This window comes from Odocoileus virginianus, chromosome 33 (genome assembly GCF_023699985.2).
Source record: "Odocoileus virginianus isolate 20LAN1187 ecotype Illinois chromosome 33, Ovbor_1.2, whole genome shotgun sequence".
In the NCBI taxonomy this organism is placed as follows: Eukaryota; Metazoa; Chordata; class Mammalia; order Artiodactyla; family Cervidae; genus Odocoileus; species Odocoileus virginianus.
This window is the reverse complement of record NC_069706.1, coordinates 27,066,755-27,093,100: the sequence shown is the minus strand read 5'-3', so window position 1 is coordinate 27,093,100 and position 26,346 is coordinate 27,066,755. Positions and strand designations below refer to the sequence as shown.

At 41.4% G+C, this 26,346-nt stretch overlaps 2 protein-coding genes across 8 annotated transcripts in view; both read right to left on the bottom strand.

The window, feature by feature from the left end:
• The window catches only part of TMEM248 (transmembrane protein 248), a 44,623-nt gene extending 32,955 nt beyond the window's left edge, over positions 1 to 11,668 (bottom strand). The window contains exon 1 of the mRNA XM_070461274.1: positions 11,465 to 11,668. The gene's annotated coding sequence lies outside the window, so the exon portion shown is untranslated. The remainder of the gene's footprint in view (positions 1 to 11,464) is intronic.
• Positions 11,669 to 16,198: 4,530 nt separating this feature from the next.
• Positions 16,199 to 26,346, bottom strand: part of RABGEF1 (RAB guanine nucleotide exchange factor 1) — a 58,759-nt gene continuing 48,611 nt past the window's right edge. For 6 of the 7 annotated variants that reach the window (XM_070461270.1, XM_020874029.2, XM_020874037.2 and 3 more), the window contains 4 exons: positions 25,885 to 26,017; positions 24,568 to 24,659; positions 19,652 to 19,908; positions 16,199 to 17,164 (listed from right to left, as the gene is read on the bottom strand). In XM_070461270.1, the coding sequence (XP_070317371.1) occupies positions 16,766 to 17,164; positions 19,652 to 19,908; positions 24,568 to 24,659; positions 25,885 to 26,017 (881 nt within the window). In that variant the 3' untranslated portion in view covers positions 16,199 to 16,765. Of the gene's footprint in view, positions 17,165 to 19,314; positions 19,437 to 19,651; positions 19,909 to 24,567; positions 24,660 to 25,884; positions 26,018 to 26,346 lie in introns of those variants that run through there. The other variant, XM_070461271.1, reaches the window with a different exon arrangement.

The window sequence follows — 26,346 nt, the reverse complement described above, 5'->3', positions numbered from 1 at the left end:
ATCTCATCCTCTGTCATCCCCGTCTCCTCCTGCCTTCAGTCTTTCCCAGCATCAGGGTCTTTTCCAATGAGTCAGCTCTTCGCATGAGGTGGCCAAAGTATTGGAGTTTCAGCTTCAACATCAGTCCTTCCAATGAACACCCAGGACTGATCTCCTTTAGGATGGATTGGTTAGATCTCCTTGCAGTCCCAGGGACTCTCAAGAGTCTTCTCCAACAACACAGTTCAAAAGCATCAATTCTTCAGCACTCAGATTTCTTTATAGTCCAACTCTCACATCCATACATGACCATTGGAAAAACTATAGCCTTGACTAGACAGACCTTTGTTGACAAAGTAATGTCTGCTTTTTAATATGCTGTCGAGGTTGGTCATAACACTCCTTCCAAGGAGTAAGTGTCTTTTAATTTCATGGGTGCAATCACAATCTGCAGTGATTTTGGAGCCCAGAAAAATAAAGTCAGCCAGTGTTTTCACTGTTTCCCCATCTATTTGCCATGAAGTGATGGGACCAGATGCCATGATCTTAGTTTTCTGAATGTTGAGCTTTAAGCCAACTTTTCTATTCTCCTCTTTCACTTTCATCAAGAGGCTCTTTAGTTCCTCTTCACTTTCTGCCATAAGGGTGGTGTCATCTGCATATCTGAGGTTATTGATATTTCTCCCGGCAATCTTGATTCCAGCTTGTGCTTCTTCCATCCCAGCATTTCTCATGATGTACTCTGCATATATGTTAAATAAGCAGGGTGACAATATACAGCCTCGATGTACTCCTTTTCCTATTTGGAACCAGTCTGTTGTTTCATGTCTAGTTCTAACTGTTGCTTCCTGACCTGCACACAGGTTTCTCAAGAGGCAGGTCAGGTGGTCTGGTATTCCCATCTCTTGAAGAATTTTCCAGTTTGTTGTGACCCACACAGTCAAAGGCTTTGGTATAGTCAATAAAGCAGAAATAGATGTCTTTCTGGAACTCTCTTGCTTTTTTGATGATCCAGCGGATGTTGGCAATTGATCTCTGGTTCCTCTGCCTTTTCTAAAACCAGCTTGAACATGTGGATGTTCACAGTTCACATATTGCTGAAGCCTGGCTTGGAGAATTTTAAGCATCACTTTACTAGTGTATGAGATGAGTGCAATTGTGTGGTAGTTTGGGCATTCTTTGGGATTGCCTTTCTTTGGGATTGGAATGAAAACTGACCTTTTCCAGTCCTGTGGCCACTGCTGAGTTTTCCAAATTTTCTGGCATATTGAGTGCAGCATTTTCATAGCATCATCTTTCAGGATTTGAAATAGTTCAACTGGAATTCCATCACCTCTACTGGCTTTGTTCGTAGTGATGCTTCCTAAGGCCCACTTGACTTCACATTCCAGGATGTCTGGCTCTAGGTGAGTGATCACACCATCGTGATTATCTGGGTCGTGAAGATCTTTTTTGTACAGTTCTTCTGTGTATTGTTGCCACCTCTTCTTAATATCTTCTGCTTCTGTTAGGTCCCTACCATTTCTGTCCTTTTTTGGAATATTATTCACCCATAAAGGGGAAAAGAGTACTGATACATGCTGTAATATAGATGAACCTTGGAAACATACTAAGTGAAAGAAGCCAGAAACAAAAGACCATGGATTATATGATTCCATTGACATGAAGTGTCCAGAATAAGCAAATCTATGGACACAGAAACTAGACTAAAGGCTGGTGGGAGGCAACTGAAGGTTGATAAGTAAAGGGGAGTTTCTTTGGGGACAATGAAAATGTTCAAAAATTTATTGTGGTCATGGTTGCACAAGTCTGTGAATATAATGGAAACCACTGAACTGTACATTTTAACTGTATGAATTGTGTGGTATATGAATTCTCTCTCAATAAAGCTGTTTTCAAAACATTAAGACTTTACAAAAGAAAATGAAAATAAGGCAGGGAGTAACTTTCAAGGCTCTAATCCTGTGAAAATCTTTAGACAGTTAATGTTTAAATGAAAATAAAAAAGGAGGAAATAGACAAAGTGCCATCATAACCTTGATAGAAATTTTACAGGAATCTGAGTTTCCCACAACTAAGTCACCTCAAAGCCCCTAGGATATAAAATTCCAAGGCTTAGAGAAGTTCCTGAAAGAAAAGGATTCCAACAAGCCTATGTCATCAAACTCCAAAATACCCACTTTTAATATAAAGGCAGTAGTTCTTTGTCTCATACTTGCTAATTTTCCTTAAGATCGAGATTATTTCAAATTTTAAAATAATTGACATTTCTTAGTTAAAAAAAAAAAATCAAGGCCATAATGAAGGAAGGTTGGCATAAAGGCTGAGATGTGGACCTTAGCCTTTTTGATGTGGACCATTTTATTTTAGTGAGAGTAGCTCGCTTTCACTAAAATGTCCGACTCTTTTCAACCCCATGGACTATACAGTCCATGGAATTCTCCAGGCCAGAATATTGGAGTGGGTAGCCGTTCCCTTCTCTAGGGGATTTTGCCAACTCAGGGACCCAGGTCTCCCACATTGCAGGCAGATTCTTTGCCAGCTGAGACACTAGGGAAGCCCAAGACTTAAAAAAAAAATAAGTCTTCATTGAATTTGTTACAATACTGCTTCTGTTTTATGTTTTGGTTTTTTGGCTGTGAGGCATGTAGGATCTTAGCTCCCTGCCCAGGGATTGAACCATCACCCTCTGCATTGGAAGGCAAAGTCTTAACCACTGGATCCCCAGGCAAGTCCCACACTGGGGTCTCTTGAACCAAATCCCTGTGGGGCTCCTAAGGCCTTTTACTCACATGTGGGTGAAATGACCAGGGGTAGAGAAATAAGTCCTCAAGTTCTATTGGGTACAAGAGCAGTTACAGCACTGCCTAGGCCTGCCTGTGAGCCCCTGGATGGGGGGAGGCAACAGAATTAATCCAGGGAGCTATGGGGATGCTCCTGAGAGGGGTCAGAATAAAAATCTGAGGGCTTCCCTGCTGGCTCAGTGGTAAACAATTTGCCTGCCATTGCAGGGGATACAGGTTCCATCCCTCCAGGAGGATCCTATGGAACAGCTAAGCGCACGCGCCACAACTACTGAGCCCGAGCTCTAGAGCCCTGGAGCTGCAACTCCTGAAGCCCGAGCACCCTAAAGCCCGTGCTCCGCAACCAGAGAAGCCAGCGCAACGAGCAGCTCATGCGCCGCAAGTAGAGAACAGTCCCCGCTCTCTGCAACTGGAGACAAGCCTGAGGAGCAGCAAACACCCAGTGCAGCCAAAACATAAATAAGGAACCTTTAAAAATGAAAGTCTGCAGACTCCCCGGTGGTCCAGTGGCTAAGACTCTGAGCTCTCAATGCGGGGGCCCTGGGTCTGATCCCTGGTCAGGGAACTAGATCCCGAATGTCACAACTAAGACCTTGCACGGCCAAATAAATAAAAATGAATATTTGTTTTTTTAAATAAAAGTCTGGTTGAAAGTTGGAATACATGATTTTTTTTAAAGTACACTGTGCTGGTGTCTCCCTTATCACTATGCTCTTACAGTGGAACTGGGGTTAAAGGGCATGACAGAGAAACTTCAGAATCTTCCTTGCTGTACCCCAGTTCATTGACCTATTTCATATTGATAAAATTTTCTTCTTCAGTATCGGACCTGGTTGTCTCTGTGCTGGAACTACAGTCAAGGGCTCCAGAGGCTGGAATATTTCTTCACAAGATACCACCTCTGTTAATTGTGACTTAACTGCAAGAATTCCAAATGATTCGTGGGACTCATGGTCCTTTCCCCACACTCTGCCACGCTGGAGCTGACAACAGAGAGGGTTTTGTTGCCTAGTGGTCAGGATAGTTGTATTACTCTGCATCTAACCAATCAGAGCCTCAGGATGAAATGACGTGGAGGTCCTTCTGAGACTTCCTCTTGCTAGCAGCCATACAACTTGCCCAGTGTGGAACCAGAAAGTCCTGCTTCAAAGAGGGGAAAATGGATTGGAATTAAAGATACATGGAAGAAGATGAGCTTGCTGCTGAAGGAGAGGGAGAGAATAAATCGTTGATAATGTGGATGCTTTTTGAGGAGCTTAGAACAAGGGAATAACTGTCTCTCAGTTCTGACTCACACAATCCTTGGGGCAAAGTACATGTTTGCCAAAACCTTTTCCTTTTTTAAACAGCCAACAAAGTGATCTGACCGATGTGGAAAACAGTTTGGCCTCAGAAAGTTAAACATATAATTATCATTTGATCCAACAAATCTCTTCTTAGGTACACACTCAAAAGAATTAAAAGCAGGAACTAAAACATACTTGTGTAACAATGTTCATTGCACCATTATTTGCAAGAACCAAAAGGCAGTGAAACCTAGGTATCTACCACAGGTGCATCAACAAAACGATATAAATATCAGTTCAGTTCAGTTCAGTCACTCAGTCATGTCCAACTCTTTGTGACCCCATGGACTGCAGGACACCAGGCTTCCCTGTCCATCACCAACTCCTTGAGCTTACTCAAATTCATGTCCATGGAGTTGGTGATGCCATCCAACAATCTCATCTTCTGTCATCCCCTTCTCCTCTTGCTTTCAATTTTTCACAGCATCAGGGGCTTTTCCAATGAGTCAGTTCTTCGCATCAGGTGGCCAAATTATTGGAGTTTCAGCTTCAACATCAGTCCTTCCAATGAACACGCAGAACTGATCTCCTTTAGGATGGACTGATTGGGTCTCCTTGCAGTCCAAGGGACTCTCAAGAGTCTTCTCCAATACCATAGTTCAAAAGCATCAATTCTTCAGCTCTCAGCTTTCTTTATAGTCCAACTCTCACATCCATACATGACCACTGGAAAAACCATAGCTTTGACTAGACGAACGTTTGTTGGCAAAGTAATGTCTGTGCTTTTTAATATGCTGTCTAGGTTGGTCATAGCTTTTCTTCCAAGGAGCAAGTGTCTTTGAATTTCATGGCTGCAGTTAACATTTGCAGTGATTTTGAAGCCCCAAAAAATAGTCTCTTGCTGTTTCCATTTTTTCCCCATCTATTTGCCATGAAGTGATGGGACCAGATGCCATGATCTTAGTTCTCTGAATGTTGAGTTTGAAGCCAAATTTTTTACTCTCCTCTTTCACTTTCATCAAGAGGCTCTTTATTTCTTCTTCACTTTCTGCCATAAGGGTGGTGTCATCTGCATATCTGAGGTTATTGTTATTTCTCCCAGCAATCTTGATTCCAGCTTGTGCTTCATCTAGCCCAGCATTTTTCATGATGTACTCTGCATAGAAGTTAAATAAGCAGGGTGACAATATACAGCCTTGGTGTACTCCTTGCCCTATTTGGAACCATTCTGTTGTTCCATGTCCAGTTCTAACTGTTGCTTCTTGACCTGCATACAGAATTCTCAGGAGGCAGGTAAGGTGGTCTAGTATTCCTGCCTCTTTAAGAATTTTCCACAGTTTATTGTGATCCACACAGTCAAAGGCTTGGTATAGTTAATAAAGCAGAAGTAGATGTTTTTCTGGAACTCTCTTGCTTTTTCGATGATCCAATGGATGCTGACAATTTGATCTCTCGTTCCTCTGCCTTTTCTAAATCCAGCTTGAACATCTGAAATTTCACGGGTCATGTACTGTTGAAGCCTGGCTTGGAGAATTTTGAGCATTACTTTGCAAGTGTGTGAGATTGAATGCAGTTATGTAGTAGTTTGAACATTCTTTGGCATTTCCTTTCTTTGGGATTGGAATGAAAACTGAACTTTTCCAGTCCTGTGGCCACTGCTGAGTTTTTCAAATTTGCTGGCATACTGAGTGCAGCACTTTCACAGCATCATCTTTCAGGATTTGAAATAGCTCAACTGAATTCCATCACCTCCACTAGCTCTGTTTGTAGTGATGCTTTCTAACGCCCACTTGACTTCGTATTCCAGGATGTCTGGCTCTAGGTGAGTGATCACACCATTGTGCTTATCTGGGTCATGAAGATCTTTTTTGTATAGTTCTGTGTTTTGTTGCCACCTCTTCTTAATATCTTCTGCTTCTGTTAGGTCCTTACCATTTCTGTCCTTTAATGTGCCCATCTTTGCATGAAATGTTCCCTTGGCATCTCTAATTGTCTTGAAGAGATCTCTAGTCTTTCCCATTCTATTGTTTTCCTCTATTTCTTTGCATTGATCACTGAAGAAGTCTTTCTTATCTCTTCTTGCTATTCTTTGGAGCTCTGCATTCAAACGGGTATATCTTTCCTTTTCTCCTTTACCTTTAGCTTCTCTTCTTTTCTCAGCTATTTGTAAGGCTTTCTCAGACAATCATTTTGCCTTTTTGCGTTTCTTTTTCTTGGGGGTGGTCTTGATCACCGCCTCCTGTACAATGTCATGAACCTCCGTCCATAGTTCTTCAGGCACTCTGTCTATCAAATCTAATCCTTTGAATCTGTGTGTCACTTTCACTGTATCATTGTAAGGGATTTGATTCAGGTAATACCTGAATGGTCTAGTGGTCTTCCTACTTTCTTCAATTTAAGTCTGAATTTTTTAAGTCTGATATACACATAGAATGAAATTTAATCTTAAAAAGGAAAGAAATTCTGATACTTGCAACAGCAAGGATTAGCCTTGAAAACATTATGATCAATGAAATAAGTCAGAAACAAAAGAATATATATAGTATGATTTCCCTTAAGGAAGGAGCTAGAATAGGCAAATTGATTAGGACAGAAAGTGGAATAGAGGTTCCTGGGAACTGTAGGGGGTGGGGAGTGAGGAGCTATTGTTTAATGGGTACCAAGTTTCTGCCTGAGATGATGAACAAATTCTAGAAACGTATAGTGGCACCACATTTGTGAATGTGCCTTAATGACACTGAATTGTGCACTTGAAAATGGTCAGTTTTACGTTACAGACAGTCCACCAAAATTTTTTTTTAAAGTGAGCTGACAGCTTGGTACCTAGTGAACTTCTAGGCATGGTCTATGTCCTCACAATGGACAAACAGGTGGGAGGTCTGACTGTGTAACTGTCTGGACCAGGACAAACGTGGTTATGCCTTCAGGTTCCCATTTCCTTTATTTATGTAAGTATAGATAATCTACGTTGGGACATTTCTCTCATGTCCAACTGAGGACTCATGGGCCTTGTTGAGAGATTACTCTTGCTGGGAACCAATATCTGTCAAAGTACGTGACCCAAGAAAAGAAGTCTGGTTATATTCTCAAGATGTTTTGAACCTAAAACAACAGAGACAAAGCCTCAAACCTATATTCCCATGAGAAATAATATATGGTACATGAGAAAAGGTACATTTTGTTGGAAGGGGCAAAAAAAATCAGTGATAGATTACTTATGGCTTAATCAGTCAAAAGAAAGACCCCCAAAAGTATAGATTGTTATTGATCAGGGAGGAAAAGAACTGCAAGTATTAAAAAAAAAACCGTCCATGCTGGTGGTACTGGATGGAGCAGCTGTCTGTTTAAATGAATACCAACCCTCAAATGACTGCAAACATTGGGAATATGTGTGCACATCTAGATTCTCTACATGAACAGGTCCTGTTCCCAGGTGTTCTGTGCACATAGGGTGACAGCCTTTGGCTGTGATACCGTTCCTTACATTAATGTGTTGCTATCTTGTACCCTTTTCCTGAGATAAACTCTAGATTTGTAAGCATTGCCAAATTGAGTCCTGTCGTTTGTGTGTCTTTAGCAATTTAAACCTGTTTACCACCATTGGGGTAGTTTTCCTGCATTAACAACAAGTCTCCTGATGGGGGCGCTGACAAGGACAAAGACCCTCTGTGGGACTCCTGCCGGCAACCACGAAAACACAAATCCTGTTTGTTGTTCAGTCGTTTAGTTGTATCTGACTCTTTTGAGACCCCATGGACTGCAGCGTGCCAGGCTTCCCTGTCACTATCTCATGGAGTTTGCTCAAACTCATGTCCATTGAATCAATGATGCCATCCAACCATCTCATCCTCTGCCGCCCCCTTCTCCTCCTGCCCTCAATCTTTCCTAGCATCAGGGTCTTTTCCAGTGAGTCGGCTCTTCACATCAGGTGGCCAAAGTATTGGAGCTTCAGCTTCAGCGTCAGTCCTTCCAATGAAAACTCAAATCTAGTCACCATGAAATGATCAAACAAATCCCGGATGAGTGACGTTCTCTAAACATCGAGCCCACCCTCTAATATATACCAATGTCATGAAAAACGAAAATCCTCATGTACACATTAAATTTCACAATCACCCTCATGTACACATTAAACATCCTACAGTTTTGTCAACTGTATCAATAAAGCTGAAAAAACACACTTAAGCAAAATAAGGCTGGCCATTATTTATATTAAAGGAGACTAAAAAGACATGACCAATAAATGTGATAATTAATTCTGCACATGAAACTGGATTTTACAAAAAAAAAATCTATTAAAGACACAATTTGGAGAATTTGGTCTGTTTATTGTCTCAAAGTTAAATTTTCATTGTTATGTAAAAGACTGTCCTTATTCTTAGGAGATATATATCTAACGTATTTAGGAATATAAAATTATGATATCTGCACCTAACAAGTACTGCAGCCAGAATGGGAGGAGGGGCAGGGGAGAAAGGAAAAGAGGGTGAGAGAGGAAAAGCAAACGTGGCAAAATGTTAAGGATCAGATCAAGGAGAAGGGCATGTAGGTTGTTCATTATTCTTCCAATATTTCTGTAGAGTTGACATTTTTCAAAATCAAAAATTTAGGAGAAAAAATTAACAATCACTGTACTACATTAGACCAGAGGTCAACAAACTTTTCTGCAAAAAATATTTTAGGTTTTACAGGCCATAGGAACTTCATTCTAACTATTCATCTCTGCCATGTAGTATGAAAGCAACAGAATGAATGGGAGTGGCAGTGTTCTAATAAAACTTTATTTACAAAAGCAGGGGGTGGACCAGATTTGGCTGCTGGCCACACTTTTTGACCCCTAATTAAGGCTGTGAGCAACTCAAGGCTGCACCCCAGGGTCGACTGGCAATTCATGGCTGAAATTGATAAAATTCTCTTAAAACATGAATCAAATACTGTAGCTTGAAATGCTATAATCCTAATTGCCTAATAATGAATACAGCCACACCCCACGTCACACCTCTCCTCTTTTTCATCTTTTCTCTAATAAAAACTCTTCAAACTTCATTATCTTCCTGAAGCCCAAAAACTCTCTCTTTACCAACGTCTCTCTTCTCAGTTCTCTGAGATCTTGGGGAGAGTTGATATAAAATGGTGCTTTGAAGTGGAGACTCTGTGGGAATGTAAAATGGTACAACTGCTATGAAAAACAGTATGGTGGCTCCCCAAAATTAACAAGAGACCAGCCATATGATCCAGTACTTCCAGGATTATATTCAACAGAACAGAATCAGGACAAATGGAAGTCTGAACTGTGTTCACTGCAACACTAGTCACAGTTGCTGACAGGTGGGAAAAAACCTAAATGTCCAAGAGATGAATCGACAAAGAAAATGTGTATACATACGATGGAATGCTACTCAGCCTTTAAAAAAAATAAGGAAATTCTGAGACTTCCCTGCTGGTCCAATGGTTAGGACTCTGTACCTCCACTGCAAGGGGCTTAGGTTTAATCCCTGGTTGGGGAACTAAAGATCCTGCATGCTGAGCAGCCTGGCCAAAATATTAAAAAATAATTAAGAAAATTCTGTGCAAGTTATTATATATAAGATGGATTAACAACAAGGTCCTACTGTATAGCACAGGGAACTGTATTCAACAACTTATGATAAACCACAATGGAAAAGAATATGAAAAAGAATGTGTGTGTGTGTGTGTATATATATATATATATATATATATATGTCTAATGAATCACTTTGCTGTCCAGTAGAAATTAACACAGCATTGTAAACCAACTATACTTCAATAAAATAAATTTTAAAGAATTTTTAAAAAGGAAATAAAAAAATTTTTACTGCAGAATTCTGCAACAGGGAACATGGATGGACCTTAAGGACATAGGCTAAGTGAAATAAGCCAGACTCGGAAAGACATGTACTGCCTAATTCCATTTCCAGGAGGTATCTGAAACAACCAAATTCACAAAATCAAAGATAGGAAATGGCGGTTACCAGGGGCTGGGGAAATGGGAGATGGGGTCATTCATCAGTAGGCGTAAAGTTTCAGTTAAACAAGATGAATAAGCTCTAGAGATCGGCTATGCAACACTGTACCTAGAATCAACAATCCTGTACCAAATTTAACCCAAAATTAAACACACAAAAGATTCAGAGGATAGATCTCACATTAAGAGAATAGATCTCATTTTAAGTATTCTTACCGCAATACAAAGTAAATATAGAACAAGAAGACTGGGGCTTTGGAGCTAGACAGCCCGGGTTTGAATCCTGGTTCCCCACTTCAGCTCTGTGATCTTGGGCAAGACACTCACATTTTGGAGCAGCAGCCTCATTTCTGTGCCTCGGAATAACAAGTAATACTTCCCTGCAGGCTTCCTGAGAAGGTTCAATGTATGTTGTTATGTTAAGCACTTAGCACAATGCCTAGCATGTATTAAGCACTAATTAAGTCTACCTATTATTATTCCTGTTAGTCCAGGTTTATTAGGGTTTCCCCAGTGGCTCAGTGGTAAAGAATCCACCTGCCTATGCAGGAGATAGGGATTCGATCCCTGGTCCAGGAAGATCCCACACACTGCGGAGCAAACTCAGCCCACGCACAACTACGCAGTCTGTGCTCTAGGGCCCGGGAGCCACACTACTGAAGCCCGCATGCCGCAGCTACCGAAACCCGTGCGCAGTACAGCCTGCGCTCCACGAGAGAAGCCCCCGCAGCAATGAAGATTCAGCACAGCCAAAAAGAAAGAAAGACAATGATTAGATAGGTTTATTAGAGACATTCAAGAGGTAGCACATTTTAAATGCTTGCTTAGCACGGGACCTTGTACATAAGGGCTGAATACACTTGAGATACCATGATTATTCCCCAGGGCAGTTAAGCCTTAATAACAGAATATGGTGCCTTGTCACTTCCATTATATCTTATGGTCAACTAAGTCTTGAGCTATTTAACTTATCATATTTTTAGAGCTTCCTTTTTCTACTGGATTGTAAGCTGAAGGCAAAGTCCAGGCCATGTACCTTTTCACAGCCCTCCAGCACCATTCTTCACTTGTAGTCTGGGCTCCACATATATTTAGGGCAGAAAATTAGTACATGTTAAAGAAAGATGCTTCTGCAGACCACCTTGTCCAGCCCCTCACTAATCAGTTCACCCAAACACCCACAAAGGGCTCATTTCAGAATGAGTCACTCTTATTTTGGGGAGGAAAAAGTTTCCACTTTAAATAGTGACCATGACCCCCCCCTTTCCAAATCAGGAGAAAAATGACCAGATGCTTCCCGCAACCCACCTGTCCACTGCCCAGAGCTGATGCCACTGAAATTTCAGGTTAATTCTGACAACAGACTCTTCCTAGTGCTTAGAGAGGCCTCCACATTTAAGAATGCTTACCGGGTCTTCTGGCTGCTACCTCAATCCAAGAAACTAGATTTCTTTCAGCTTCATTGACTTTTTGCTAAGGGAGCAAGCAATTTTCTTCTGGCAGGGAAACCATTTGACAGGTGCATACTCCTGTAGAGGAAATTTAAGCCAGAGACCTACCCCTGCGGACAACTCATTATTCTTTTACGGGGCAGAGCAGCCAAGGGCTTGATTCCACCCCTAGAGGTAGCATTCTGTATTGGCAACCACCAAGAGGTTGCCTGGGAAACCCTGCTCAGAGACAGATGTGTCACTTTTAAAACAAACTTCTCCCTTGAGAAGGCGAGGGTGGGATGTTTCAAGAGAACAGCACTGAAACATGTATATTATCTAGGGTGAAAGAGATCACCAGCCCAGGTTGGGTGCATGAGACAAGTGCTCGGGCCTGGTGCACTGGGAAGACCCAGAGGGATCGGGTGGAGAGGGAGGTGGGAGGGGGGACCGGGATGGGGAATACATGTAAATCCATGGCTAATTCATTTCAATGTATAACAAAAACTACTGTAATGATGTAAAGTAATTAGCCTCCAACTAATAAAAAAAAAAAAGAAAGAAAAAAAAAATAAATAAATAAATGCAAAAAAAAAAAAAAGAGCTGCTGCTGCTAAGTCACTTCAGCCTGTCCGACTCTGTGTGACCCCATAGACAGCAGCCCACCAGGCTCCCCTGTCCCTGGGATTCTCCAGGCAAGAACACAGGGGTGGGTTGCTATTTCCTTCTCCAATGCATGAAAGTGAAAAGAGAAAGTGAAGTCGCTCAGTCGTGTCTGACTCTTAGCGACCCCATGGACTGCAGCCTGCCAGGCTCCTCTGTCCATGGGATTTTCCAGGCAAGAGTACTGGAGTGGGGTGTCATTGCCTTCTCCACTTTAAGAGCTAATGTGTGGGAAAAAAAAAAAAAAAAGAGCTAATGTGTGCTAATACAATTCTGTCATGCAGTAGTTTGAAGCTTTTCTTTTTATACTGAGAATTTTTTTTTTTTTTTTTTTTTTTTTTTTTTTAGTTTTCTGATGATAAAACTACCATGCTATTGTATAAAGTTAAGACTAAGGAAATATCAAAAAGGAAAATTAAAACCATCTATAACCCCCACACCCAATGATAATTACTGATGAGACTTGTTTTTTTTCTCTAGCACTGCTTGGAATTTTAAAACAGATTTGGAAATAGGCTTAATATTATGTGAGGGTAGCTTTCTGCACAATTATTCTTTAATTGAAACATCCCCCTCTACACAATTTAAACACTGAATTTTTAAACTTCTGTGCTTAATGTTTTTATATAAGTTTTTATTTTTTTTAAATTATTTTCTGGGGCTTTCCCGAAGGCTCAGAGGGTAAAGAATCCACCTGCAGAACTCAGAGTGGAACTCTGTAATAACCTTAGACACGTGGGATGGGGAGGGAAGTGGGAGGGAGGTTCAAGAGAAAGCGGACATAAGTATACCTATGGCTGATTCATGCTGATGTTTGGCAGAAACCAACACAATACTGTAAAGCAATTATCCTTCAACTTAAAAAAATAAATTTTAAAAAAAGAATCTGCCTGCAATTCAGAAGACACAGGAGCCTCGGGTTCAATCCCTGAGTCGGGAAGATCCTCTGGAGGAAATGACCACTCACTCCAGTCTTCTCACCTGAAAAGTCCCATGGACAGAGGAGCCTGGTTGGCTACAGTTCACACGGTCACAAAGAGTCTGACAAGACTGAGCGGCTGAGCACAAGCACATTGTTTTCTTAGCATCGCTAATTATAGAGATAGGGTTACCGTGCAATTAAAGTACAAAGATTTTTAAGGCTCTTGACACACAGCCCTGATTCGCTGTCTGGAAATGCTATAATCTGTGCTTTCATCAGTGAGGCACATTTCTCTATATACTCATAAAGTGCTACATTTGCTATAAAATGTTCACCTTTGCCAATGTGACAAGAAAAAACATTGTTACTGAATTCTTTTCTATTTCTTTGGTTACTAATGAGGGTGAGTGTTTTTCATCTGGTGTCCATTTAAAAAAATTTACGATCACTTATTAACAAACTTCTATATATAATTGGCAGAATGGTGAATGCCATTGATCTGTTTCTGATCTCTCAAAGCACATCTCTTCATATTCAAAACTGTGTAAGCAGGTGAAATGCCAAGAAAATCTGATGCTTTCTTAGTCACAAGAAACCACGTACACCTCAGGGAAAACAAAGAACATTCCCAGACAAATCATTCTCCATTTTTAAGTCTATATGGTGAATTGTTCATGTCCTTTGTCGCATTTTTAAATGTTCAAAATTTTACAGTTCCTTATTTGAAGAAGTAACTTTTTTCCCCATGTTTGTATTGATTTGTCTTTCTTCTGTCTTTCTGCCAGCTTTCTGGTGTGTGCTGTTCCATCTGACTCTCTGCAGCCCAGGCTCCTCTGTCCATGGGACTCTCCAGACAAGAACACTGCAGTGGGTTGCCATCTCCTTCTCCAGGAGAGCTTCTCAGTCCAGGGATTGAACCCACATCTCTTGCACTGGTAGGTGGATTCTATACCACTGTACCAACTGGGAAGCCCAACTTTATACTATATAATTGATATCTCATTGTGTAAGTTTAAGCTATACAACATTTTGACTTTATACAACATAAACACTGTGAAATGATTACCACAATATACTTAAGTAACACATTCATCATTTTACATACGACTTTTTTTTTTTTTTGGTGAGAAATTTAACATCTATTGTCTCACCAACTTTACACAGTACTTATAAAAGAATTTTGTAAGTCTTTAAAAAATATTTTCTTAAAACATTTACTTATTTGGCTGCACCAGATCTTAGTCACAGCACAGTACGTGGGATCTTCTATCTTCTTTGCGGCATGCAGGATATTTAGTTGCAGCATGCAAACTCTTAGTTTTGGCATGTGGGACCTAGTTCCCTGACCAGGAATTGAACCTGGGTCCCCTACATTGGGAGCAAAGGACACGCCAGCCGGGAAGTCCCTCTTGTTCTTCATTTAAATTAATTTAATGTCTTTCGTTTTTAAGTATGATAACGACCACTGTGGTTTAAAAGGGAAACCTTTATAACATGAGAATATTAATACCGTGTATTTTCCTAAGATGAAGAACCAAAAATCAACCTATTTGGAAGAGGAATGGATTAGGAAACTTTATTGATAAGAACGTCTGTTCCAATAACATTTATAGTACATAAAATATCAGTACTTTCTGGTTGAGAAAACAGAAACCCTGGCTATGATATTGATGCTGACTTAAGAGAGACTGTAAGGCAAGAGTCCAAATAAGAAGAATTCAACCAATAAGATATTAAAAAAAAAAATTCAACAATTTATACACAGGTAAGAAGTCAAAAGAAGACAGTTTTTTGGGGGAGGCTGATATGCACATTTTATTTAATAAACATAATGTACAATGACTAAAAGAACGGTATATTCCCAGGAGAAGTAAGAGTGTGTATGTATACCTGGATTAGCACCTAGAAAGTACATAGAAAAGAAAAAAAGGGGAAAGCTCTCTACGAAGACCATCTGGGCCCGGGTTTCTATGAGCACATTCTCCAGACACTTGGTAATATTCCAAGTGAGCTTGGTGATCAGCTGACTCAGTTAACTGCTTCATTCTTCAGTGCTTTAGGACAATAGATGTATCAACGTGATGCATTTTAGACATTAATTTAAGAAAGGGATAATAAGTTTTACACCCACCCTAGTTTTATTCCAAAACTATTGCACTACACATCTGTGGTACACCATGAGGAAGATACTGGAAACGCAAAGGAAGCTTTCTTAACTGCTTGTGTGATGTGATCTTGTGCAAAAATGGTGCCCTGGGAATTACAATTTCCCAGGTACTCTGAGAGTCTGCAGACATCAGATTGTGAGGAGCATCATGATGGTGTATTTAGTTGTGAAAGGCTCCACCAGGATTAGACAAGGCTCCACGCTGCCAGGGGCTGGAGAGCTTTACCGAATGAGCTCTGAGTTCACATTTCACTGTACATTTGGCGCCATTTTCTTTGGTTATATCATATTAACCATCAGGAGGAAAACGCCTTTGCTTACAAAACAGATCAGCAGTCCCTAGCTGGGGGCAATTCTGTCCCCCAGGAGATATCTGGCAATGTTTGGAGACGATTTTTCACAACTGGGGGGCTGCTACTGGTGTCTAGTGGGCGTAGACACCAGCAACACCACTAAATACAATACACGAGGTGGCGCCAAATAAAATGTCCTCAGGCTCCAAATAGTACTGAGGTTGAGAAACCCTGAAAGAGGCTTATGTGACATGTGACTGGGCTGTCCATAGTCACAAGCACACTATGGAAGCAGAGATGCCTCCCTCTCTTGCCTCTACACTTTAAAGCTCAGAGAGATGTTCCATTAGCTCTCACCTGCAGAGACCTATTCATTCCTGGCTTCTGACTCAAGACTTAGGGCCACCACCCTAACCAAGAGCTCAGGGAGTATCTGCTGAATGGAAGGAGGACAGAGGCGCTGGAAGCACGGTTCAGTCTCCAATCGACTGTACTGAACAGTAACTTCTCATGACTGAAAACGTGATTCAATGGTGTCATGTTCTCTGACTGAACAGGACCTCAAAGTTAGGGCTAACACATTGTTAAAGCTGGAGCCAACATTTCAGGGACAGTGTGTCTAAGTATTTCTGCATTCATTTTAGTGGGGCAAACCAAATAAAACAGTGTTAAAAGGCAAATATTCAATATACTTCATTTCAAACAAACAAAAAGAAATGGAATTAACACATGAAAATGCCATGCACAGCGGACATCATTCCTTTTTTTTTTTACATATTTACAATTTTACATATTTACTTAGCAATATATCTTCTATCTTTACAATTATAAAAGTATGTCAAACTGTAGAACAGCGGTACCACATACATTTTTTGTAGCATTCATTTGTTTTCTCCTTTAAAAGGCAATTATTTAACCAAATGCAAAAACACAGTGAATGCCACAGAGGAAGCACATAGGAAAACCATGGAGAAAAAAATAGATTTATAGACAAACTTTTCACACAAGCCTTAAATGAATCTATTTCAGTGACTCAATAAATAGTACTTTATTATTTACTAAGCCTCCCCTGACAGGAAAACAAAACGAGCAAAACAATCCCCACAAACTGTACCTTTAAAAACACTGTGATACTTCTAAGCAATTAAGTTATACTCTAGACCCCAATCAGTGGACTGCAGGAAGGGCTGGCTACAATTCAGGCTCAAATAAATACTATCCATGTTAAGTTTTCATCATCCTGCATAAACTTGAGGTTGCAACGGTGGAGGAAGTTTATCATTTTCAACATTTTCAGAGTCAATAGCTGCTACAGACTGATTTGGGGGTCTAATTTCAAGTGGGTATTTCTCAACAATGTCTTGAACCTCTTTTGCGATTCCATCTGTCCAATCTATGAGGTCTTTCTCAAGTTTCTTAGCTTCATTCATAATCCTTTCCTGTCGTTCATTCAACTGAGACAGGAGGTCCAAATTCTTGTACATCTGCTTCACACCTAAGCAAGCATCAGGAGACCAACTCTCAGATTCCTGCTTCCTTGGAGAAGTCTGGCCAGACATGTATCGATCAAAATCTTCCTGACTTAAATTCAAAGACTGAGCATCTAATTTCTCAATGAAAGCCACGGCACAGCACTATAAAAAGAAGAGAAAGTCATTTATTATAGTTATATAGGAGAGCTACAAACATTCAAAGAGAAGATAAAAAAATCCATTTATTACAAAGAATTTAAACAGAGTAAAAACTTGACAAGATAATCTTATGAACCTCCATGGACTTCAGCTTCAAAAATTACCATGGCCATTTATGTTGTTTCCTTTATACTCCCATTTGCAATAATGCATTTCTTCCTTTAAAAAAATTAAATCTAACTGCCAAGTTCATTGAGCCAGAAATTCAGTCCTCTCCTGGGGTGGTCCAAGGTCCTAGGGTCTTGTACAGAATGAAATATCTGAAGAGGCACCTTTAGTATTCATTCCACAATGGTTATCACAGAGCTTCCTGTATGCTTCCTTGAAGTCAGAGGCGCTCTGCTTCCCTGCCACGCTGTGGGGCAGAGGAATCACGGTGTGGCCTGGAGTTCCAGGGCCACGGCCCACGAGGCCCTTCCCAGCTCTGCAGATCCACCCAGCGCACGGCCTGCCACTGAGCATCTCTGCAAGCACTGGTGGTCCTCAGAGATGTTTTAACGTCAAACAGTTAAAAAATATATACTTTGATACAAGTCAACCTGAGTGAAATGTCACCTCTATCAACTGATAGCCCAGAGCTGTGTGACCCTAGAAAAGTTACCTAAGCTCTCTAAGGTTCCCACATTTGTAAAATGCGGGAAATACCACCCAGAGTTATTGTGAGAATTAAATAATGTAGCACGTGTCTCGGGCTTAGCTCACAGGTCTGTAGTAAGCAATGAATAAATGGTAGCAATCATTAGTACAGAAATGCTGGGGGAAATGCTGGGTGACACAGATGTCTTAGTTATATTCCCTTAACTAATTTCTTCTAGAACATACCTAGAATTATATCTATAGAAATATATATAGAATTCTAGAATATAAACATACCATTTTCACACTTTTTTTTAATAAAGTATTTTCATGAGAAAGACATGAAAAATATAACAGGAGAAAATAGGCAGCTCTCAGAATTTCTTTTGAGAAACTCGTTCATAGGATCTTACCTTATTATTCATAAAAAAGCGAATCTCCTTAAAGAATATTTAGCAAATCTATTTCAACAGCCTCATCTGACAAGAACGGGCCTGTCTGACCCTCACCACCGGTTCACACTATGTGTGTGGAATCACTGCAGCCTATTTTCTGGAAAGAAGAGGCAGATAATTCTGAGGTTCCTGGCCTAGGGGAGTAGATACATGGTACTGCCACTAATGGAAACAGTACATAACGGAAAAGAAAGAAACATTTGATGGGAAAGTAGCTTCAGTTCTGAACAGATTAAATCTGAAGCACAATAAATTAGCTGGGAAGCTCAGAGTGAAGTCAAAACTGCAGGTCATCACTGTGCAGGTGACCAGCAGCGCTAGGACCAGAGGAGACGGTCTAGGCAGAGAGGTGCACAGAGGACAGAGCCCCCAGGGAGTGACACGTTCAAGGGGACAAGGAGGACACCAGGCCCCCAAAACCCAGGGAGGTGGAGTGGAATCGCGGACGCTGAGGCACCCGAGACGTTCCGGAAGGAAGGCCTCACCAGGGGTGTTAAAGGAAGGAACCGAAGCAGAGGCCCTAAGGCATGTGGCAGCGGGCTGATTTTTTTACTTTTGCCACAGTGGTTTCACTGGGGCCATGACTCTGACTCTGGCAAGAAGAGGATGAAGAAAAATGGTGTGCACACAGTTAAGGCTGTGGGTCAGGGGGCCGGGAAGAGCTGCAGAGTGCAGGTGATTCAAGGATCCATCTTTTTAGACAATTTACCAGAAACGCTTCCTTATGTAACCTGGCCTCCCCTCCCTACCTATTGCCCTGTATAGCTTCCAGCACAGGAAACAAAGACCATAAGGTGTCTTGAGGCTCAAATTCATGAGTGTGACAATAAATCTATTCTAACACAAACGAGAAGTCCAGCGGTCAACGGTCAGTCATGTGGCCTCAGGCCTTAGATGTGCGTACCTCATGACTGTTCTGCCTAGTGTTAATTAGCACTGTAAAAAAACAAGAGCTGAAAATCACTGCATATCCTCTATGCATCAGCATCTCAGTATTCAGTTTTAAGAGGGAATTTGCAGAAATGAAACAAAAAATAAATAGTAAGTCTTTTAATAAAGGAATCAGCCCAAGATCTGATTTATTCATGGTTGAAACAAGCAAGTAAATGAGCGTTCTTACAGCCGGGTCTCCGGGCAGTGACAGCCAATAGCAGCAAAGACACTCAATGTGGCCATCACGTGTCCTGTAGGGAAACCACAGTGGCTCAGTCCTGGGAGGTGGAATGTGTGCCTGGCCTGGTCACATGTGCTCTGTGATACCAAGCACACATCCTCAGCTATGCTGACCCCTCAACTCCAGAGCACGCACGTATCACCGGCCTGTGAGAGCCCTTGTCACATCCTTCAAATGAATACCTTCTGGGTTCTTCTCCACACCACCACCAAGTCAAGTCCTTACCAGATTAGTGAAATAGTAGCCATCCTCGCCCGTCATCAGCCGGCTTGGGTTGCAGAAGCGGGTGATGTACTGAATGTTGGACTGAAGGCGTGGGGGGTTGCCCTTCAAGACAATGTAGATGAGCGTGGGTAAGAAGTCATCGGCTGAAGCCGGCTCGCTCTTGGTGATCTTGATGGCATTGAAGATGTGCTTGCTGCACCTGGTGATGCAGGCCAGCTTATCCCGGGGCACACGCTTCGAATCCATCTCAATGATATCTACAACGGAGAAGGGACGCTGCTTCCAGTGAGGAGACTGTTACACCAAAGAGGTGTCGGGATCATCCTATTTCGTCTCTTAAGTTACAGAGGTGCCCTCGCTAACCCTTTCTCCACTAGTTAACTTAGCATATGAGAAAGCCTGCAACAACAGTAGACACTAGCTCACACTTGGGCACATGTGCCCATCAGCCAGGCCCTACTCTGCATGCTCTACAAGCATACTCTCTCCATCCCCAGGGTATGCATGTGCACTATTATCATTAAGGGAGCTGAGGTTCAGAGAGGGTCAATGATTTGCCCAAGATTATACAATAAAAAGGCTCATAGCAGGGATCTGAAGCCAAGCCTACCTGAGTTGAAAGTGCATTCTTTAAGTCATGATGTAAAATGCTTATGAGCTCCCCAGAGAAATAAGCAGAGTCCTTTCACTGTTTTTGTTCCTTGTAAATACATTGTAAAACTCAGTTCAGAAGGCCTCATTTGCATACAGCTTTTTAGAAATGTGGCTATTTTACAAGGCATCTCTGAGCTAGATATTAAAGTGCAAGTGGCTGAAATCCATCACACAGAGGTCCACAGTGGCCAATCCTCACGGCATATAAATCTCCCAATAGCAGTAAGTATCTAACAACAGCTTTATGACACTTATAACCTGCTGGGTAGCAGCAAAATTATTTCACTGCCCTTCACTACCACTAAGTCCAACTAACAGGCTCTTACAAGTTCACATTCTTGTCACAAGGACTAGGAGGCAATGAGGAAGGGTCAAGCTTGAACTCTGCACTCTCAGAACCACACAAAAGGAGGGCAGGAGGGTGCCTCTGGACAGACCTGCCTACAGTCTAGAACACCATGAAAGAAAAGAGCTGAAGTGGTTTAATTTGACACCAATTTCTTGCTATTAGCAGAAATAAAAGTTTCAGATTTAGGTGGTTTGGTGGTACATGCCAGAGTTTTGTTCTGCTCTCAGCTCTCATCCCTGGGGTCAGCTACCTGGGGAAGTTCTCACAGGACCATCAGCCATGGAAGACTAACATGTGGGAGACAGGAACACTGGACAGTGCTGAGACCTTATTTTAATTTACTAATATTTTTATCCCTCCCTACTTACCTGCCTATTGTATGAATTATATAATTTTTGTTTTATTGTTTAAATTTTTATTCTGGGTTTTAATTACTGTTACTATGTCTCAGTCTATTTATTTTTCTTTTTCTATTTAAATACAACTTATTACCAAAAAGATCTGGGGGAATGTCTATATATATATATTTTATTTAGCCTTCTGTCTTTTACTGTTGGTTTACATTCTCCATATCAAATATTTAACCATGTTCTCATTAATCTTTATTCCTTAAGTTTTAAAATGAATTAAAAGTGAATTATAGGCACATATTTTATTGCGCTTCACAGATACTGCATTTTTTTTTTTTTTTTTTTTTTTACAGATTGAAGGTTTTCGACAACCTATGTTGAGCATCTTTCAGCACCATTTTTCCAACAGCATTTGCTTATTAATTACTCTGTGTCACATTTTGATATTTCTTGCATATTTCAAACCTTTTCATTATTATTATATCTGTTACATGATCTGAAGATGATGACTGAAGATCTCAATGTTACCATGGTGCTTTGGCATTTTTAGCAATAGAGTCTTTTTAAAATAAAGTATGCATATTGCTCTTTAGACATAATGCTACTGCACACTGAAGAGACTACAGTACCATGTAAATAGAACTTTTATCAGCACTGGGAAACCAAAACATCCGTGTGGCTCACTTTACAATGGTGTTTGCTTTATTGCGGTGATTGGGAACCAAACCTGTAGAATCTCTGAGGCATGCCTGTATTTTCTATCTGGACACGTGTGTAGCTGCCCTGCCAAGGAGCAGGGCCAGCAGTGTAAAAAGAAAAAGAGAAGAGAAGAAAAAGGAAGGAAAATAAAGGGGAAAACAAAACCCAAGGGACTTCTTCCACACTCTCCATCTGGTAGTGAACCCCACCCTTCCCCAGTATCTTGAGTCTGAGAAAAGTTTCTTTTTGCTTTTGGACCACCCATCCCCAGGAGCAGTTCCATGATTTGTGCTGCCCTGAAGTCTAAACTAGGAGATGTGGAAAGAAAAGTAAACAACACAGGAAACTCACGACTGCGTTAGCTGTTCCTCTAGTAATGACTTCCCTTTCCAATCTATCTGCTATGACTTACTTCTCAGAATCCTCAGATACTGCTTTGTTTTCTGTTCAAGGCTTTTGAAAAAAGTGAAAGCATTAGTTTCTCAGTCATGCCTGACTCTTTGTGACCCCATGGACTGTAGCCTGCTCGGCTCCCTTGTCCATGGAATTCTCCAGGCAAGAACACTGGAGTGATTGCCATTCCCTTCTCCAGGGGATCTTCCCAACTCAGGGATCCAACCCAGGTCTCCTGCACTGCAGGCAAATTCTTTACTGTCTGAGCCACCAGGGGCCAGGAGGAAAGATAGGGTTGAGGGTGGGGACTCTATCTTAGCAGATGTCCAGACTTATCTTTAATGGGGTTTTGAAAGCAAAGTAGGCAGTACTCCCAGGTCAGTCAAACTGGGTGCTAGTGACATTTTGGCCAGATGATTCTGCTGCAGGGACTGTTCTGCACACTGCAGGGTGTTTAGTAGCACTCGGGGGTTCTACCCACTAGACGATGGATGCCAACTGAAGTGGCACGGGCCTCAGTGCAGTGTATTTATAAACAAAAAAGACAGTCCTGATTAGAAGCAGACAGTGATTTGGAGAAAGTTCAGAGATTATCTCCACATTTAAGACTATTGTTAGCGACTGTCCTTTTGAAGGTTGACAAGTTTATAGCGTAGGAAGAAAGTGATCATATCAACTCTGGTCCTCAGTGGCAGAATGTGGCAGCTCTTGGATTGGCAAGAAGAGGGAGCTAAGATGAGAGCATAAGAAGGCTTTTAAAATTTCGTGGCTATACTTTTACTATCAAAAGATCTCTTCAAACTTCATCTTAGATGCCAAGAGAGCCAAGTCCCACAGCTCAAATTCTGTTAACAAACTGCTGATATATTACTGACATCTTCTTTCTTATTTTTATTTTTCAGTAAACAATGATTTGGCACTTGTAGTTTCTGGTTTTATAAGGTCTGTCCTGTGGCTTTTCAGAAAAGAGTCCCCAACATAAATTCCTATGAAGTACTTTAAATTTAAACAGTTGATCTTGAACTTACTAGTAAGAGTCTTTGGGGGAAAACATAAGTACAAGTTTCAGGCTTCACTTTCAATCTCTTATGGATATCCCCTGAGCAAAAGGCAGGGGTGGGGGTTGGGCCTTGACCCAAAACGGTCATTCATGGGACCCATGAGGAGCTTAGCAGAAAAGCTCTGAGCAACAAAGAGGATGGTATTTAGTGAGGACAATTAAACTCTACGCAGGGAGTTACAGAAAATAATACATTTTATACTGAGAGCTGAAATGTGAAAAAGTACAAAGAGAAGCAGAACCTGAGAAAGTGGAAGAATCATGTTAGCTAGAAGATAATTTAGTCCCTGAAGGGACCTTGGAGCTAAGTTTCTGTAACAGCCTCGCCTCCTTTCCAACCCTGATAATATCTTAAGCAAACCCTCATTTCTTACTGCAACTCGAGTCTCTGGTTCTTATAACCAAAGGAGACTACTTAATGGCATGCCTCCAGCACTGCTAACATCAGCTGACCCACTTTCCTTCCCAGCAGAATTTCATTAAAAATCTCTAAATTGGTACTCTCTTTCCAACTCTTCTCCTTAATTAAGGAGAAGTTGGACAAGTTGGATGTCTTCTCCACCAGTTCTGTTTTAAAACTTTTGTGTTGCACTTCTGCTGGGTTATTCCTTGATTAAGAAACAGAAACCTTATTAGGTGAATGTTGGAGCCACATCGATTTATGGCACTTCATTTACTTCTCCAGCTAACCAGAAAAGAAATTCAAAGCACATCTCTGATTAACAACCAACTACAGGCATCATCGGAAAAGGCAACAGCACCCCACTCCAGTACTCTTGCCTGGAAAATCCCACGGACAGAGGAGCCTGGTGGGCTGCAGTCCATGGGGTCGCGAAGAGTTGGACATGACTGAGCGACTTCACTTTCACTTTTCACTTTCATGCATTGGAAAAAGAAATGGCAACCCACTCCAGTGTTCTTGCCTGGAGAATCCCAGGGACGGGGGAGCCTGGTGGGCTGCCGTCTATGGGGTCGCACAGAGTCAGACACAACTGAAGCAACTTAGCAGCAGCAGCAGCAGCAGAAACATCATTTTAATATATAATTCTAGCTTGGGGTTAACCATGCCTCACCAATTTCATCTCTCGAACTTATTTTGATATATAAATACAGTTGAGTTTTAAGAAATTTACCTAGTTGACTTTAGGTCAATGCTCAAGAAATAAGAAATGGTCATGGAAAATGAAGGGGGAGAGTGGTTTAGTTGCTGATCTGAAAATGTTTCAAATTCATAAACCTAACACTCTTAAATCACTTTTACTACATTCCAATATAGCTTTGGCAATCTGCATTTTAGAAGTATTTTAGAAATACTATCTTTTTGCTCACTGAAATAAGTACAGATTTATAAAGCAAAATGCTAACTTCTAGGGGAAAACATCCAAATACAAAAGTTCTTAGTTTCACTGACCTGTAATTGCTTTCACCACCATGTCGGACACTTCTGGAATTTCTTCATTGACAGGGACACAAAGCATCTGCGGTGTAACCCAGTGCAGGGCTCTACCAAGAGAGAGAGACAGACAAGTGAAAAAAAAACGTCCAAGGATGGACTGTAATCATTTATCATGTTATTTCCTCAGTGATAGGAAAAGACGGGGCACCACTGGCTCATCAGGCAATCCAAGCCCCTGCACATACTAACGGCTCAGCTGATGTGCCAGGCAACTGGAATCCTATGATGAGGCTTCTCTTCTTCACTTATCACAAGAAAGCAGAAGACAATTTTTCCAGTTGAAATGAAATTATACTACATTGGAAAAGCACTGGATATTTGAGAATGAAGATGTGGGAAGAACCTGCTGCTCCCTGTCCTCACTGCCCACATTTCAGGCTCTCCCCTTGACTTCTGAGGCACACCAGAGCCCAAGTCAGAGATCATCAGGCATATGGCACTTCTGCCTGAACTGCTGAGATTTCTGGTCATGTGGTGATTCCACTCATGAAATTCTGCTGCCAATCTTCACCACATGCTTGACTAACGCTCTCACCTCAGTCTAAAGCCCACTGAGTTACTTCTGGTTTCCTCCCTTATCTTCCCAAGATCAATTCCACACTTCCGATGAGACATCACTAAGTTCAGAGCTACGGATTACCAATCCCGCTGTCCAGGAACCCCACTTGTGATCCGAGCTCCCTCTCCTCCAGAACCCCTTTTCAGCTCAGGCCTGGCCCTGTGCCCACACATCGATGGCCTCTCTCCCCAGTGCTCCGCGGCCACTGGGGACTCAGTCTACTGGCCATGGAGGAGTGGGTGCTTTGCACAGTGTTAGCCATCCAGGCTAGTGGAAAGAGGCAGCAGCAGAAATGGCTGAATCACCCCTGGGAATAACAAAGAAAGACAACACACACTGTCTTTATACGGATTTTCACAGCTTCCTGCCTGACAAGACAGTTAGTGCAGTGAAATGAGAAAACAATGAAATTTCCTCTTGTTCCTTGGAAATTTTGGAGATCCGAACAGTCTCAAATACCAGGCATGGTTCTCATCTAAAGCTGCCTGGATTCAAACAGATGAGCAAGATGGAGACCTGAGTCTTTTCCTCTTGTCAATTTACCACATTCCTTTTCTTTCTGACATCACAAAGGAGTTTATATGCTAAGGATGGCTCACACCTTAGCTGTTACTTGCACCCAAGGTCTGAAACTCAAGGGCCCTGTTTTCTCAGATGTATTCTTCCAACAGGAGGCAGTAAATACAACAAGGAAAAGCACAACAACCAACTACCTGATCCTCTTCTGAATAGCAAGATCTTTCTTCTCATCATCAGTAGTTTCTGGGCAGAACACGTATTTATAGAGACGAGTCATGATGTACTTTTCAATCTGATCCATTATCTTCTCAACTCTTTCTGGAGGCACTGAAATATTCAAAAGGATATTTGAATGAAGGATGAACATTTGAAATGAAGAGTGATATTTTCATAGTACTTTCAATGCAGCAGAAAACTAATTTATCAGAAATACATTAAAAACACTCAAACAAAAGTATAAGATATTAAAAAACACTCTAAAAAATTACCCCAACTTTTGGGGCTGCCTTTTACAGAATCCCTACTTCTAGCTGAAGCTGTCTGGCAGGACCTAACAGGTGTACACCCTGCTTAAAGAGAAGACCGTAGCAAGGTGCTACTTTAGAAAAGCACTTGAAATTCCCAAGACTGGCAAGTGCTGGCAAGACTCACCCTTT